Source organism: Nestor notabilis, unplaced genomic scaffold (genome assembly GCF_000696875.1).
Source record: "Nestor notabilis isolate BGI_N333 unplaced genomic scaffold, ASM69687v1 scaffold8820, whole genome shotgun sequence".
Lineage (NCBI taxonomy): Eukaryota > Metazoa > Chordata > Aves > Psittaciformes > Psittacidae > Nestor > Nestor notabilis.
Genome location: NW_009911551.1, coordinates 1 through 18,418, shown reverse-complemented (window position 1 = coordinate 18,418; position 18,418 = coordinate 1). Strand labels below are relative to the sequence as shown.

General features: G+C 41.0%; 1 protein-coding gene across 1 annotated transcript in view; it reads right to left on the bottom strand.

The window, feature by feature from the left end:
• The window catches only part of LOC104406397 (microtubule-associated protein 4-like), a gene marked incomplete at its 5' end in the record, with an annotated part of 21,886 nt that extends 3,856 nt beyond the window's left edge, over positions 1–18,030 (bottom strand). The window contains 8 exons of the mRNA XM_010015364.1: positions 1,173–1,254; positions 6,547–6,639; positions 8,394–8,522; positions 10,792–11,111; positions 11,266–11,325; positions 15,182–15,359; positions 16,803–17,015; positions 17,930–18,030. Of these exons, the coding sequence (XP_010013666.1) occupies positions 1,173–1,254; positions 6,547–6,639; positions 8,394–8,522; positions 10,792–11,111; positions 11,266–11,325; positions 15,182–15,359; positions 16,803–17,015; positions 17,930–18,030 (1,176 nt within the window). The remainder of the gene's footprint in view (positions 1–1,172; positions 1,255–6,546; positions 6,640–8,393; positions 8,523–10,791; positions 11,112–11,265; positions 11,326–15,181; positions 15,360–16,802; positions 17,016–17,929) is intronic.
• Positions 18,031–18,418: the final 388 nt, after the last annotated feature.

Here is an 18,418-nt window from a genome sequence, read left to right as displayed (position 1 = left end):
TTCAGCAGAACATGAAGGTCAGAAAAACACCTGTAGATTTCCAGCAAGAGTCTTCCAGATTTAGAATACTGCAGTTCCCATGAACAAGTAAGAGCAGTGCATATTGCAGCAGATTTCTCAAAAAACACTAAGTATTGCTAAGCACAACTCTGCTTCCCAGTAACATCATTAAATACTCAGTCCTCAGCACTTTGGAAGCTTGTCATGGCCAACGATAGAAGCTAACTGATTTGGTCTAACAAAATCAGTTAAAACATCTGACAGCAGATGGGTGGATTATTCTGCTTTAATCAGCTCTGGACAAGAGCTGTTATTGTTGTGCAGAGCTTGTTATTACAAAGCCTTGAATAAACAGAGGTCATTCTGTTTGTGGCACCACGTTCTCAAAGCTGGAGCACGTTTGGAGGCAGTGAACCGTGGTGCTCAATGTGTAAGGTTGAGCTGCTTTCAACCTAACAGGCTGGCAGATGGGGTGCAGGAAACTCCTAGAAGCAGACAAGGACAAGCTTGTAGCATTTGTTTCCAGCGCTGGCCAGTGCACTTTTGTCTCTCATGCATGGGTGTTTGCCAGGAGTTCTCCTGTGCCGGTAACTGTCCTCAGATACAGATAAACCAGCAGAAGTCAGTGAACTGATCATACTTCAGGATGCTACACAGGTATGGTTCAAACAATCTGCCTATAGGCACAGTACCTTGAACTTGATACTGTGCTCCACTGAAGGGTGGGCTCGTCATCGTGTGGTTAAGAGACCTGAGATTCACAGGAATTCACAGAGTAATTGCTGTGTTCCCAGTAGGGAGGAAATAATTCCTGCACTCTCATCCCATAGTACATCATGAAAGAGCCCAAAGTGTTTTATGTAAGACAGGAACTGCTACTGAACTGAAGGGTAAAAAGACCCTGGTATCTGCTTTGTAGAACTGGAGGGGAGTTATTTTATCCTTCCATAGCACACCTATGATCAGAGAGCCCCCAAACCCTCTATAAGCATGGATGAAGATTCTGGACATTCTCCACTCATGATACCACCAGGACTTACTAAAGCAGCTAGACTTCTAGAAATACTGCCTGAAAGCAACCCCCTTAAACTATTTCAGTTGTAATCCAGGACTATATTTAAGTGACATGTGATGTCTGCAGACAAATTGTGAAGAAATGGTAAAATTTCTACCTGGCTTATGCTTGATATTTGCTTTAGAACCACACTTTGAGGACACTTTGGAAAGGTCAACTTTCTTGTTCTGGATCTGCACCTAAAGAGAAAACAAAAGGAAACAACTCAACACAGAGAAGCATTTCCTAGGAATGTGGAAGCCAAAGGGCCATCTCAAACACCAGGTCACACTTAGTGAACCTGTACCCCCTTTCTACTGAATTATTGGCTTCCCAGCCCCTGTGTGCCAAACACTACGGTCAGCTTTAGCATTATTTAAAGGCCTACACCAGCCAGAAGTGATTAATGTGAGCTACCAGAAATTAAGACCAGATAAAACTCACAGATGGACAGTAACTAGAAATGGGAGCCCGGTGTTCATGGCACATTGATGGAATACAGAAGCACTTGGGAGAGGGACCAAAAAAGCCAATCCCATTGTCATGTCCCCCAGACTGTTTCTTCCCAGCGCTGGCTCTGCTTCTGAAGACACAGGCCATTGCCTGGGTTCAGTCACCAGGACAGATGTCATTTTCCAGTTTACTCAGCCACGCTCTTGCTATAGGGCCAGAGACATGCCACCAGTTCCAACTTTTTCTCTCTACCATCTTCAACGTGCAGATGACCCATATCCCATTGTCAGGCTGTTTGCAGCCTCCTCACAGTGGCCTTTCCTCCCTGCTGAGAACAGGACCCAGGAAGAAGCATCATGCCCAAATGGAACAAGCCACTCAAAGAAGCTCTCTTTCTCAAAGACAAAACACCAGGAGTGGGGAAGCTATTCCCTGGTATTATTTCCTTTAACCTCATTCTACCAGTGACTTGATACCGGCACATAAAGCCTTCAACAAAAAAAACCAAACCAACACAGAGTGATGCAGTCATGAAATTGTGAGACTCATGACTCAGTAAATGACCTTCTGCCAAAGTCAATGAGCCAAATATTCTAGCATGATGTCTGTGGACATTGGTTTGAATTTGGGGAGAGGTGTCTTCTCTGTGGCAGGACCAGGTTGAAGTCAAAATGTCACAGGTTGGATGACTTTTTTGCTCAAAAAATATTTCATCTCTGACACCTGGACCACATATGTTGTACAGAGCCACATTTCTGACAGCTTTAAAATTCCTCCTGCAGCTCCAGGTAGATGAAAAATTCCTCTATTCCAGAGTGAACTTCTTGTCTAACAACTTGGAGATCTTTCATTTCACACAAACATAGGATAATTATACCAGAAAGAACTTCTGGTCATCTGGTCTACCTAGTGGACATTATAACTCCATGGGAAAACTGGAGGGGTTTGGAAGTAATGTTAAGAGGTTCATCTCTCTCAGTGGTGTCAGGAACCACCAGCTGGCACCTAAGTGCACAGAAAGTTCTGCTATAAATCATCTTGCAGAGAAAATGAAAATCTTTCTTTCTGAATGGAACAAGAATTCATACACTTACCCACTACTCGAAAATCTTACTGAGAATTACCATGATAATTTGCAATACGTCTTTCACAGGAAGCATGAATCCTCCGACTAATTATGAAGAGGGATGAGTCAAAGCCCTGGTGTCTTGTTTGCTCAGAATTAGAACAGCACAGTTCAGCCTCCTGCTGTTCCATCTTCATGTACCCTGACTCAGTGACACCAGACACTCCAAAAAGGTGAGATCACAGCTACAAAATTTGGTTTTCTTGGGGGCTGCTAGTAAAGTTACTATAGCTTTTATAATAAGTACTTGTTTACTTGGAACTGGAATAAAACTAAATTTATTTCAGAGAGTGCATTTTAAAGTAACGTTTGCTATCAGCTAGGGTAGACATACCCACTTACGACTCCTCAAACTTCCCATTTTCTCTGCAAGATGATTTCACCTGGAGATTCAAACAATTGTATCTAAATGCAAGTGTATTTCTTGTAAAACTGCTAACATTAGTTGTTTTGGGTTTAAAAGCTTGGGCTTGCATTTGTAGACCCAAATACTCAAGACTCTTGTGCCAGAAATAAACTTTAGGTCTGAAAGCTTGATACAGAGGCTCAGATGGGAAGCGTGATCCTCATGTCTCTCTAGATTTTCTGTCTCTGATCATTTCCCAACCCATCTAAGCAGGTCAAGCCAGAGGGCAGAGAAACATATGTACGTTCCAAATCTTCAACAACATGTACATTACCTGTGCTTTGTAAAATCTACCTCTTTACTGTTGCTTTCTTTAAAAAGAGGGGGGGAAATACTAAAACATAACAGAAGCTTTTACCCAGGAAACCTAACTATATGTCAAGATTTCTGGCAAATATAATGTGAGTAGGAACAGTATCTACTGCTTTTGAACATGTCTTTTTGGGTATCTTGGAGGGAAGAAGAAATTACCTCTGTGGATATCAGGCAAAATGGGTACCCAAACAGAATGTACCACCTAGGACCACTTTACTTTGGTAGGACGTCCATCACTTCTACCAGAGCAACCCTGAACCTGAATCATGATTTGCTACTAACCACACCTCTTGTCCACAGGATTCCTAAAAGCTTTAACTGAAGCCACAGACTAGAACAATGGATTTTCCAGACATTCCCATCAGCAGTGGGTTTCACGAATTAAACACTAGGAAGTCTCCTATCAGAAGTGATCATTGTAATTATTTGAACAAGAAAACATCCTGAAAGAAGGCACTAATATTATGGTGCCCCAAAGGGAGCAAGCAGATATAAAAAATGAATAAATGAAAATGCTTTTATAGTAAGCCAGACTGGTCACTGTGTCTTGTCTACTCACACTGGTACTACCTGTGCTGGGTTTGGGGGTGTTGGAAGGCTGAGAACTGTCTGAAGCTGCTTTGGGGGCATTTGGAAGTAGGAAATAATAAGCACTTTATTCTCAAAGCAAAAAGCTTAAGTAGTTGAGCAAGGAGAAAAACTATAGTGGTAAAAGGAGGGTGTGGAATAAGAGAAAATGAAAGCAGGCACACACTTGTCCCCTAGAGTTGGGAATGTTCCCAGGGCAGGACAGTAAAGAGGAAAGGACAGGTTTGGTGATTCATTGGAAGAAAGAATAGTTCACAAGTGTAGTTAATCAAGCAAGAAGAACATCCCCACATTGAAATCACATCTCGGTTGGACTTTAAAAAAAAAAAAAAAAGAAAAGAAAAAATATGCGTTAGAGTTGTTGTACACTAAAAGGCTATACAAGGTAAGAGTGGCAAAATTAAAGTGGCTTGTAAAATACAGCTCCTTCGAGTGCATGAGCAGCAAGGTTACAACAGCTGCTCTTTAACAGTAAAGCGAAAGCAGCTTCTACCACAAACCATGTATTATGTACAGTCTGTTCCAAACCTGGGTGACAAGCCCAGATGAAATCTGCCACAGGAACAGAAAGACGCATAGCTAAAAAAATATTATGAGGACACCTGATTGATGTGATGGTCTCAACATCAGTTTATCTTTCTATGGCACAGAGAAATCTCCTGCATGAGCATTTCTATGGGAAGCTCCATACACATGTGTATGTGCTCCTCTAAGTGTTGGGTAAGTAAGTCATGGAAATGCCAAATAAGAATGTCAAATCCCACCACTGGTGAGAATCCACAAACTGGAAGGGAAGGAGGGCAGCAGGGACACATGCTCAGCAACTCTCAAAGGGAAGTTAAGATTAGTTAAATGAACACTTCATGTGTGACTTCAACATCTGTCTCTTACCACCTGGGCAACCAGCCTGCAGGGAACAAGTTTGGCAAGAACCCAGGTTGCCTCTTGCAAAGATTTAAGGAAGACTTGGTCATATAAGAGTAAAGGTTCAGCCAGCTAGATAAATGCACAGATATTTCCCAGGGCAAGTAGCCACGTCAGTCTGCACCACAGGCAGGTCCTTCATAGCTTTTGTATCTACTGAACCTGACATCAAACAGAACACAGTGACTAATTCACAACAGTGCCTGGCCCCAGAAATTGAGTATTTGAAGGCAGTTTCATTGATGCTGGCTCTCAGGCATTAGGCACAGAGAAAGCCACACCTGTAATACTGAGTTCAGTTTTCGTCCCTGCTATACAACAAAGATGTGGACAGGCTGGAGAGTGCCCAGAGAAGAGCCACAAAAATCCAAGGACTAGGAAACTGTGAGCAAAGGCTGAGAGCTCGGCTTTTTCAACCTACAGAAAAGAAGGCTCAGAGGAGACATTATCACCATGTTCCAGTATTTAAAGGGTAGCTACAAAGATGCCAAACACTCACTTTTTACAAGGAGTAAAACTCCCTTTTTACAAGGAGTTACATGGAAAAGAGGAGGAGTGATGGGCACAAGTTACCCCCAGGGAGATTGCTACCAGACACCAGAGGAAAATGTTTCACAATGAGGACAATCAGTTGGAATAATCTGCCCAGGGAAGTGGTGGATTCCTCATTGTTGGACACTTAAGATTTGTCTGGACAGGGTTGCTGGGCCATTTAGTCTGGGCCATGCTTTACCTAGAAAGACTGGACCAGGTGATCTTTGATTTTCATGATTCTATGAGACGTGATAGCTGAACCTCACTCCACAGGAACTTGGCATATTTAAACATCACTGGAAGAAGCTTCCTTGGGCTAAAGTTCTTCAGAATCTTCTTGAAACCATCCAATCTTTGTATTTCTGCAGACTACACCCAGTACAAACAGCCTAGCATAGATCTGTTAAGGTAGTACAGATTTGTCCACAAGGAAATGAGCCTGTCAAACTATGTTACATTTTCAAAAGCTGTAGTATCTACATATTTGACCCAGTTGGTTTTGCTAGACACTTTCAAAATATAATACTCCCAACCAAGTACAGAGACATTACAACACTGGCCTTCTATTTTAATAAGCACAACCCTGCTGCCAGAGATACAGTAGCCTTTAGATTTAGAAGTTAATTGAAGCTCAAAGATTAAATCCCTGAGTCTTCACCTCCTTTTTTCCTCAAAGTGTCCCTTCTTGTGAAACACAAAGTGAAATTAATCCGATTTGGGTTCTGCTAGCCAGTGAAGAGTAACAGGCACTTCTAGGCCACGATGGATTTCATCTGAAAAAAACAGACATCTGAAACAGGTCAGAGGACTGATGAGGTGCCTCCATTGACTGCAGAGGGAATCCACAGCAAGCTAACTCCTGCGGTCAGTGATGTGTACATCCTACATTTGGTGAGAACACCATGTAAAACATGTGAGAAATAGGCCAGGTGTACGTGTAGCACTATGAAACAAAACACACACATTCAACCTAGCATCCCACCGTGAAAAAATAATAAAGAATTCTCCAGCCTACATTATTTCCAGAAGCCCTGAAACTCTGCTACCCCTTTCTGCCTGAAACAAGAGTGCTCTCAAGGCTGACATATAAAAACACAGTACAAGAGGAGTTAGTAGAAAGACAGCTTGCCCAGAGCCCATACTTACATTCCCACCTCCAGGGACATGCTTAATATTGTCCTTGGAACCACACTTGGACTGAACATGGCTGTAGTTCGCTTTTTTGGAGACTATCTGGACCTGGAATGTTACAGAATGGAAAACAACACAAGGGAAGAGGACTGGTTAAAGTTGTCGTATGGCAAGCTGGAGTGGATGCTCTAACATGGTGGATAAACAAAGAGTTGTGCTAAACTCTATCCAACTTTAGTATTAGGTGTGAAAGCAACTGAGGAGAGTGAGGAAATAAAAGTGAACAAAACAAGAGGCTGAACAGACAGTGTTAGTGCGAGAGCGTAAGCGCTACTGTGAAGACCACTTCTACATATACCCTATGGGTTAGCATCTCCAGGTAGGAGCCTGTCTGCCAGAAGGGCTGGGGTTGTCTCTGTCCCCCACAGAGCTTCCCAGGAGCTATCTGGTGAGAACTTTCCCAGAGGAGGGAGAGCCAGCTCAGCTGCCTCCTTCCTCCACGGCTCCATCTCCAACAACACTATGAACTGCGCTGAGTCTGCACTTTACTTTCACTTGTCTGGATTGGCTCCAGTCTTGGGTAATGTCTTTCAAACCCTCTGGGCAGTAGATGAGAAACTGTTTTTCTGATGAAGGTTGTAAAACTTTCACTTAAATTTTATCAAACAAGTATTACACTAATTGTTTCTCCTTTAAACCAAAATGACTCGGACCTTTTCAAAGTACAAAAGCAGTATGCTAAGTGAGCTTATAGTCACAAAGGTAGTAACTGAGGCCCATGTTTACAAAGGTTAGTTATGACATGTGTTTAGTCTGGGCATTATTTAACACAGCACAGAACGTGGCAGAAGCTATATCCTACTTCTAAAAAGAGGTGATAAATTTGAAGCACAAAAGGAACCACCAGAACATTCTCACTTCAGCAGGCTTCCAAAAGCTCCTTAGCCAGTTCAGAAAGACTGGATTCAGTGCAACAGCAGCTCTGAAAATGTACTCATGCTGTGGAAGCAGAGAGTGGTTTCCTGTCTTCTCTAGAGGTACACGTCCCATCCGTTCATTAACAGGTTCTGCCTGACAATATCTGAATTAAACAAGCACTGCAGGCACTCCCTCCTCATTCCCCATTCTCTCGTGCTGAAATACCATGTCACACCAGCTTCAGAGTAACCCATCAAATGGTGACCGCCTAACGCATGGAGTTAAGGAGTGTTGATACAACTGGGTTGGGAATATTGCAGGAAAAATACTAAGCCCTTAAGAGTCTGCAGTCTTAGAACAGCCAGTGTTGAACTAAAGCTCGCTCTCCCTAGTTACAAACTAGTGCTGTGTATGAAGAACTGGCTGTAAGGGAAACCTCTGACTCAAAATTCTTCCCTGTGAGAGTGCTGAGGCGCTGGCACAGGTTGCCCAGAGAAGCTGTGGCTGCCCCATCCCTGGCAGTATTCAAGGCCAGGCTGGACACAGGGGCTTGGAGCAACCTGGTCTAGTGGAAGGTGTCCCTGCCTATGGCAGGGGGGTTGGAACTGGATGGGCTTTAATGTCCCTTTCAACCCAAACCACTCTGATTCTATGATTCTATGAAAGTTAAGCCTTTCTATCTGCCTAAATGTGAGAATGGAGGATGCTGCTCTGAAAACATTTACACTTACAGCAGGCATGGAAAAGATACCTCTGACAGCGATCTCTGAATGTGTTTAACTGAGAACATTGTAGGATTTACAAGAAAAAAAACGGAAGAGTGTCTGTGCAAGGAACAGTGACACTGACAGGAGAAAGCAGAAGAGTTGAAGAGAAGGGAAAGTGACTCAATATGGAAATGTTGTCCTTCATCTCCCACAGAGAAAAGTCTGAAATAAACTCACTTTCCCATTGGGCTGTTTTGGGGTACCCTCTTTTGATACGGTTGTTTTAGTAGTAGCCATTTTAGAGACCACATTGGGTTCAGACTTGCGTGCAGCAGCGGCTGATTCTGGCCTTTTCTCTATTTTCCCCTAGATGGAGACAAATGGATGATTTCAACCAGCAAAAGCAAAACTGTGGGCAGGAGAGTACGGCAACACAAGCTACCCAGATAAACCTAGTGGAGCAGATGACCCAGGAAAACTACTTACATGCTGTAAGTCTCAGGCAAAGTATAAGCCTGTGCCCAGGAACAATAAAACTAAAGGCGTGGAAGGGAAGCAACATCACTCAGACAAAAGGATGAGAGAGGTACCGTGGGGTCACAAAGCAATAATTAAGTTCTCAATTTCTCAAAAAGTCTCTAGATGTCCTTCCTTGGCATCTCATTTCCCCAACGGTCACACTGGCAAGTCTCCAAGTGACCCCAGTCCATTATATTCTGCCAAAAAATTAAACCAAATCTTTTAGTAACCCAACGGCAGCGCAGGACAACCTCCTTCATAGGGAGGACGTTGTACAGATCTCAGAGGCAAACGCACACCACTGGCTGATGTTCTTTTGCCTTTGAGGTCTGAGAGGTCAGCTGGATACAGATATACTGCCCTTCCTCTTCTGATTTCACACCCCCACACTGATTTGACTCAGTCTTTGAGATCAATTTCTGATATAGTTTTTAACTAATCAAATGCCAGTGGACCTACTAATCCAGCTAAGCAGAAAATTGAAAACTTAGAGGGTTTAGAAAAATTCAACAACTACTTAAGAATATCCATTCTTCTGCTCATATAGATCCATATAGGTGCAGCAGAACCTGCATTTTTTGTGGGCTCGGCATAAATCCTGTAATTTCACTAGCCTACCAGCAATAGAACAGGAAACAAAAAACCCTCCAGCACTTCTATGACATTTCCACCTTCTAAAAACATCTCAGCATAAATAAGACTACAAAAAGGACCATTTTCTTTAAAGTGCAATTGTTAGGATTTAACAATTCCATGAAAACAAGTAGAAAATAAAGTGTACTACAATTTAATGTAAAAATAAATTCCCTTAAACTGCCACAATAACCCTGTAAGCTAAGCAGCTCTGCAATCCTCAGTCACTGACACAGTTTAAAACAAGAGAACAACCTTCTCTATTCTTTTTGAGCAGATGGCAGAAGGCTTTCTGAACTTCTGTTTGCTTTCAAGCTACACTACACAGTACAGGAAAGGGTCTCCCTCCTGCTTTTCAGCAAACATTGTTTGTCATTTCCAGAAACTCCATTTTGAAGAGTGGAAGTTTCTGTCTAGATGCCTAAGCTCTGAGAACTGTACTATGATTCTCTTTAACTCCAAAGAATAAATCTATGCTATATTGATGCTGTCTGTGACACACACCACCACAGCCCACGGATGCCCTTGACTTTAATGTGCGTGAGAGGAGATTAAGGCTCCCAGCATGAGCCATGCTCTCTTGGCATGAGACTGAAGTTATTCATTATCACAGACCTGCAGCAGAGATAAGTGGGCAAATCTATTCCACTTTGTGGAAAGTAAAGCCCCCTGACTACAGGCAAGCTGCTAACACATTTAGTCAGGCAAAAATGGGTGTATCTGTTATACAATATCCAATAAAGGTTTTATGATTATGCATATCTACAAAACTATTTAAACCCTCAGAGAAGCAGTACCGGTATATCCCTAAACCTTTACCACTTACATGGTAGACATTCACAGTGAAAGTGTAATTTAAGACCATTACTGATTGAGAGCCTCAAGTTCTATCTATGTACATGCTTCTCCCTACAGCTCATTCAACACCACTCTCTTCTTTTCCTGCAGCCACCAGAGGTTATCCAAAAAGCCACACATAGAGACCCATTTAATTTCAGCTTTAGGCCTGACAAGTGGAACAGCTCCCCTGCTCCTAGACCTGGAAAAGGTGCTGTAGAACTTGCTCGTGAATCCAGATTTCCTGCATTGTAGTGCATTAATCCACCTCCCGTACCATTCAGCAGATTCAATCCCTCTATTCAAAGGCAAGGTTTTGGAATATAGACAAGATTTTGAGCTGTCAATACCAACCAGTTCCTATGTCAGGAAGTACAACAGAAAAACAGAACTACAGAATTTTGAATTCCTGTACATATGCCAGTAAACACCATGAAGCTCTTAATTAAGGCGGATTCCTTCTGTACGCTACTATCACTGTTTGTTAATGCCTTGTGCATAAACCAAGAACCCAAGAAAGAGCTCTGCAGAGCATAAATGAGAAGAGTAGTGAGGATACAGCCACCAAAATTAGCAAAGAGCACCCCTAATGCTTAAGAGCTACTGTTCCAACACACAGGTTGTTACCAAGTTTGAAGAAACATACCTTTCCTCCACCAGGCTGATGTTTAATATTATCTGTTGATCCAATTTTGGAACGTACATTTTTCAGATCTGGAGCAGAAGCACTGCTGGCTGGGCGAGGTGGCTTGGAAACGATGCTGGGTTTAGCTGGAACCTTAGCAGCTGGTTTTTTAGCATCTGCTGTTGTGGCAGAGGTTGTGGTGGGTTTGGTTGCAGCAGGCTTGGGTTTGGGACGACTGGTGGCTACTCCGGGTAAAGCAGGTGCGCTGGAGGAGGTGGTAGGAGTGGTGGCGCTGCTTTTTACTGCATTTCCAGTAGCACTCTTAGGGCGGCTCAAGTCTGCTGCAATGATCACAGCCACAGTTGGAGGGAAGGGGGAAAGAGATGGGTCAAAGGTATACAAACTTCCTCAGAGTCCTAAAGATGTACAGTGGCCTGCTTAATCAACAGAGCCCTTAACGGGAGAATCTGATTTAGATGGAAACTGAACAGTTACCTGATGGTGACTTTGCGGTGGTCTTCTTGGCATCTGCAGGCTTTGCATCAGTCTTGATGGCTGCCCAACACAAAACACGCTGGTCAGTATTTCAGAGCAGAAGCCAGTCTGCACAGATGACAAGCCTGGGGTCACACAGCTTCCCCTGAGGTCAGGGGCTCTCTGCAGCTCCTCACAGACCAGTGGTCCTCTCTACTCACAAGCCCCATTTCAAACATGATGCTTGAAAGAAAGAATTAACTACTCTCTTCAAACACCTGTCTGAGGTCCTCCTTGTAATTGCAAATCCCACTCATGCTTTCCAGTAAAAAGATCAATTTATCTAAAGAATTATCACTCAATTATGCCAAACACCTGGGGTATGGTTTACATTTCACAGAATCCTAGAATCCCAGTTTGGAAGATGGCCCGGCACCCTGCCCAGCCAAACAATCAAAGGGGATTTTTTAAATAATAAAAATAAAATAATTTCTTTAAAAATAATTTCTTAGAATAACTTGCTGAAACAGACACTAAGATTACTTTAATCTCACCGCACATTCTTAAAAAAAACCAAAACCAACAAACACCCCTCCCCCCCAAAAAAAAACCCCAAAAATCCCCAAGAACCGGCACCCTGCCCAGCCAAACAATCAAAGGGGATTTTTTAAATAATAAAAATAAAATAATTTCTTTAAAAATAATTTCTTAGAATAACTTGCTGAAACAGACACTAAGATTACTTTAATCTCACCGCACATTCTTAAAAAAAACCAAAACCAACAAACACCCCTCCCCCCCAAAAAAAAACCCCAAAAATCCCCAAGAACAACCCACCAAAAAAAACCCACCAAACAAACCAACCCCCAAAACGCAGCTCCTTTCTTTACCAAATAGCAAAAGCAAAACCCCTGTTGTCCTTCTATAACCTTAGTCTCATTGCTACATCAGTTCTAACCCATGCCAATTTTCTTGCACAGAAGTTACTGCACATATTTTGGTTCCTATTATAATTGTATAAGACCAAAAATCAATCACTAAACTGAACTATGCCTTTGGGCAAACTGTAATGATCATGACCTGATTATATTCCACATAGGTAGAGGACAGTCTAAACCAGGAGCACATCTATATTTCTCAGAGCAGAAGAAAACCACACACAGCATTGATCAAGACAAAAACTACATACTGAAAAATATAACCAGAACCTTATTTTAAGTTCTTTGACAATTAAGTTGTAGCTTTTTACTATTAGTGATGAACAACCCTAGCTAAAATCTGTTTCATTTCAATAGCCAAAGAAATGCAACATTAAAAGCAAACAATAAATGGAAAAATCTGAGTTACAAATTATGAAACCCTCTGTCTTCTAATATTTAATTTTCATTAACAGTCTTAGATTTTTAGATAAATCCAAGTAGCTATCAGGGTACTTTATGGAATACCAATACAGAATAGAGTAAGCGAAACAGGCAGATAACTACAGGCCAAGTTAGTCTGGATCACTCCATTCTGATTTTGCTAAAAGCATTCAATTAAACACCACAGATAAGATACTAGCTAATGAGATGAAACACATTTGGATAATTTAATAAGGCCTGAAGGATAGCTATATAATTAATACTGAACACTTCAAAAAAGGTCCTCTCAAATCAACCTAATTTCATTCCTTGAGACCACAATTTTAATTGGGAAAACTGTACAGACAGAACAGACTTTGTTTTACGTAAAGGCAGGAGGACTAATATGTTACTTTAATATAGAGATGTTATTGCTACTGTGTCAGTGGGGAGCCAAATGCTGGAACATTTTTGTCTGTGTTATTAGCATGTGAGGTTGAAAACCTGGAGAATGATAAAGCTACTGGGAAAATGGTTAAACACTTTGATCTTCTTCTGATCTGGAAGACAAAGAGCTGGTCCCGTACAAACATAAAAGTAATTTTCACAAGAAAAGGGGGGAACTAGAAAGAAATAAATATTTTTAATTAAATAATAAAAAGCAAGCCCTACATAGCCCATGACAGTAATTTATTAGAGAATGACTGACATTTAATACCTGAAAAAGTGAAACCATATCATTTCAAAATAAGCTACTATACACGTATTTTTAAATAGTGAGAATGACTAAACACTTGAGCACACCATGAGGAAGTGCTTATCTCTTGACACGTGAAAAGAGCAGATGGCCTTCTGAGATCCCATCTTTATCTAGAAACATATAATCTGGCCTAATGCAGTGTCATGAGAAACTGAACTGCGCTCTGAAGAGATCCAGGTCTCCACCACCTCTATCTATGCATCTAACTGAAGTTGCACATGCTCCACCTAAACTGAATTGTGTTTGGCTCATTATGATTCTCCTTTAGGCACCCCAACACTGTTCACCCTCTGTCACACCACTGCTTTCTCCTTGTTCGAAATAAGGCTCCCTTCTTTTACCATTCATGACTCCTCTGTGTTTCCAGATCCAGACAAAGCAGCTTCAGCTCCTGATGGGGTTTCTCCAGCTGACCTCATCTCTCCCTTGCCCACCCAGTTCTCATTGTACTTTGGCAATGTCCCACGACCCTCGCTGGTGCAGAAGCCTCTTCATCTGTACGTCTTGCCACTTGGAACACCCTTCCTGCCTCTCTGCATCATTGCTTCCATCTCTTTTCAAATGTCATCAGAAAACGCTTCTTTGTTTGCACCTCAATTTTGGAAGGAAAATTAACTGAACTCATTAAAACATATTAAGCATTCTGGGCTACGATTTGCATAAAAGACTACAAAAAATGTATTTTACAAGGATGTCCACAGGATCAGTGAAGTTCTATGGCTTTTGGAAGGTGCAACACTTCCTCTGCACTTGATTAATTATATCTTCCCCTAGAGCACAAAGTATGGAATGTACATCTAGCCTGATATATTCCAACATAGTTAAAACATTAGTATTCTTTTGGGAAAGACGGATTATGAATTCATGTTTTGGGACTCAAAGAACAAAACAGCAATACGTATTATTAGTTTTACATGTTTATTGGCAAATTTTGCCAATGAGGTCTAGTCACTGGAAAAGACTTGAGAATATATAACTATATTTTAATCTGATGTTAAATCTCTCAAGCTCCATTAAAATCAGTGAAAACGATGTTTTCAAGATGCTAATATGCTGCTTATGTTTCACACTGACTGTGTTAAACTCATGGGAAGTCCTCTTTTTTGGGGTGGGATACAGTTTTCTGATGATGCTGATTGTGATTTCCACTCCAAATTCTTTGTGCACTAGTAAAAAACCTCCACTTCTGTCCAACCTTATTTGTTCTTCAGATGCACTAGTTTGAGTACTTCAAGTTCTTTTCTGGAGATTTGCTTTCCCCAAGTTTTAAATTGGTTTTAGTGTTTATTCTATCTGTTACTATGGCAAAATTCAGAGGTAATAGCATCCTTTTTCTTTAATCAATCACATTCAGTAATTGTATTTACCCTGAATCACACAGAGCTGATCCAAGTTGTCCTTGAAGGTCATTCAGATTTGTTTTAGGAGAAGGAGGCCCAGAAGAGAAAAGAAATCTGACCTACAGTCTCTGTGCCTTGGCACAGGATCTTGTGTTGTGTTAAAAGGATTGAGGTTTCAGCTATCATTGAGTTTCAAGTCAACTCCTGACTGACAGGTAGGCCAGGCTACACCTCTCAGAAGTACTGCTTAACAGCAGCTATGGCTTCTTATAAATAGCTACATGTCAAGGTTGAGATTTTTTTTTCCTCCTTTTGAATCTGAAGATCACAAGCTTGTTTATCAGGAGACTAATTCTAATAAACTGATGAGGCCACAGGATGACCTAAACACTGGAATACATGAGAAAGACATCATAGAGTGAACCAATGGTGCTACTCAAACAGAAACCTGCAGCTGAAAGAAAGCTCTCTCAAAGAAAAACCAAGTCAATACTTACATGTTGGCCTCTTCGGTGGAGAAGTAGCAGTATTTTTCGCAGCAGTAGCTGCAGCAACTGGTGATGCTGCTGTTGTCTTAGGAGCAACAGGGCTGCTCCTAACAGTAGTTTTAGAAGTGGCAGATGTTGGAGGCTTTGAAAGTGAGGTCCGCTTATCTGTGGTCTTTGCATCTACAACCTGAAAACAAACAGGCTACATTAAAGGCAGTATTTCACTGACAGTCTCTTCAAAGTGTTTGCCAACAAGAAGCCTGAAGTAAATTGAAATGGTTTAAATTCTTAAATGCATAAGCTAGGCACTGCTGGAACAGTATAATGCGGATTAAAGAATATAATTAAGGCATGCAGAAGTGACTATGTTCAGTACAGGTCACAGCACAAACCCTGCTGAGTGTTAGAATTCACCAATAGTTTCAGAATTAACGTCTGGAGGTCGTTTACAGATGTGAACAAGGTTTTGTTTTCTGAACAAAATGGAAAAGATCAGTCCACTAGCAACAGTTTTGAGAGAGATTTCTTTCCTTCATGAGTAGAAATGCTTCCTAAGCGAAGGAGGCATTCACTAAAACACTGTGAATGTAAGAATTAGGTGTCTGTGGTTCATTCATCAGTTGGAAAACTCTTTCATGTCTGTCCCTGGTAAGTCACCTGTTTGTAAACTGACTGATCTCTGAAGTATTAAAATACTGAGTTAATGTACAGAAACAAATGAGATGAGATTTTGATTTCATCAAAAAGGGATTCAAAATCCTGCAAAAACTTAAACAAAATCAAAGACACTGGTACACAGAAAAAGTGCAGATTTATGCCTGTGCTTTCATACCCTTTTTGTTATTTTCATTTAGTTTTAAAATACATTCAAACACAGTTATTTCAGCTTTAATGTCTAGCAGAAATGCTAGAGCATTTAAATATCAGCTGAAAGCTTCTGAAACATTTTAACATTCCCTTTCAAATTGAATTCTTTTTCTTTATAAAATCACATGTTGATGTGGAGAATACTGAAGGGAAATTTTCTGCTCTTAACATTTCATGTTAAAGAGTAAGCTTCATTAGCTTTAAGATGCAACACTAGGAAATATCCACAAATCTGCTCTTATTGGAGAATTACAAATCTCCTGTATTTCCTAAGCACGTAAGTGTATTATTATCAGTTACCTTTGTACAGTTTTTATAATGACTAGACATCATAAAGAGACAATAAGGGGGAAATACTGAAGTGTTCAAACTGATTTTTTCCCCCCTCAATATTAATATCGAAGCTCTCCATTCAGTTTTCCCATGCTCTTGTCTGGATTTAAGAGTTATCCTTTGTAGTGCATCTGTATTTAAAAAACCCTCCTCTTTTAGTAATGGAAAGAAATCACAGAATCAGAGAGTGAACTGGGTTGGAAGGGACTTTAAAGCTCAATTAAATGTCTGGGACCGGATGCCGTAAGTGGGTTAAAGGAAGCTGATACTAATAACTGTGAGGCTCTCGTAACACCGCGAATCACATTCCTGATCTTATCCTCCAATGATTAGCACTCCAATTATGTTTTGACTCTTAAGTAAGAAAGCTCGTAATTTAACATGTAAATAAATTCTCAGAGCTCCCACACAAAAGTAAGTAGTTTCTTACCTTTGGTTTAGTCTCTTTTGGAGCTAGGGTGGAGGGACGTGTAGTGCTGGTGGCTGGGCGTTTAGTAGTAGTGGCTGAAGTAGGACCTGCAGTAGGGCTCGTGGGTTTTTTGTTTAGGCCAGGCGTGGCAGAGGGTGGCCGCTTGGGGCTGGTAGCGGACAGGGGCCTGGCTTTCGTTGCTGCAGGCTTTGTAGATGACGTGGATGTGGCAGGCTTTATGTTTTATCAAAAAGCAAAATCCAGTATAAAACCAAACAAAAAATACAACAAAAAATAGCGCATTGTAAACCAAAACATTGAGCTGCAAGAACATAAAAATGATTTTTTAAATGAAACAACAATAAAAAAAAATTAGCTTTCTGTTTTCTGAGCATAACAAAGACCAAAATGAAGCAGCAGAAGAGGCTGTCTTCAGGGCCCAGGGAGGCTTTGCCATTTAATTCAAAGGGAACAGGATTTATTCCAGCAACATCTAAAGCAACAGAAGGAATCACTGGTAAAGCTGGGATTAGTAATCAGTTGTTCTGGCATCTAGTCCGACGTGCAATACACAGGACATTGCTTTCCAATTACATGCACACAGGGATTGCAAGCTCTGAATCCTCATCTGATCAACTCCAGTGGTCAAACATCCACTGCCTTTGAGGGGACCAAGAAACCTTTCCCCCTACCAGCGCTCTAAGAATTTGGAATTAGATTTTGCTGAATGCTGCAAGCAGGTATTGCTCATGTTTCATAAACAGCCCTAAAATAAAGAGAACATCAGATCCTGAGCAGCATCTTTGCATGCTAATTGTAATGCAAATAAATATGTTGTAAACAACTAGGAGAATATCAGTGTAGCAGAAGTGTTAATATATGTGTTTACTACTTCTACACCACCAATACCAACCAAAGCATTAATTTAAACAAAGCTTACCACATATTTACTAAATCCACTCTCACGTCACATTGGCTACAGGCTGAGTTGTTTGCAACTTCATAACTGGATGCCTTTGTTCCAGGAAAATAGTTCACAAACAGCAGCTCAGAAAACAGAACTTGTGTTGCCACAGCTTAAGAAGCAGAAAAGCCAGCAAAAATAAAAGCCATGGAAACAAAGATGTTGAATGTGAAACAACACCTACCTTTGTCTTCTTCTCAGGGCTGGGAGGAAGCTCTTTGTTGGGAGGTGCTGTGATATCGTTCCCTGTCACAGCTTCAACTGGTTTGGTCTCTTCTGGCTTTGCTGGGGATGGGGAAAAGAAAAGGAAGGGAAACTTTGTAAGTCTGAGCCTTTTTTTTTTTTTTTTTTTATGATGTATTTTTTCTTAGTTTACTGTTATTCAAGACAGTAGCAGGAGACAGACCTGAGACAGGTACAAGGTTGGCTATTTCTGGAAAATTTTCCCCAAACCAGAATACCTACAGGAAGAAAGATTTTCCCTGTAACAGGTTAGGTTCATCCACATACCATTAGCATCCAATTTCTCATATTATTCCAGTGAGAAAAGACAGACAGCAGATGAAGGAAACCTCTGGTTTAATTAAAATAGCAAACTTTTCCAGCTTTCAAGTTATTAATGAATTTATTTATTATTTTAATATTAATTTAATAATATTAATTTATTTTATTA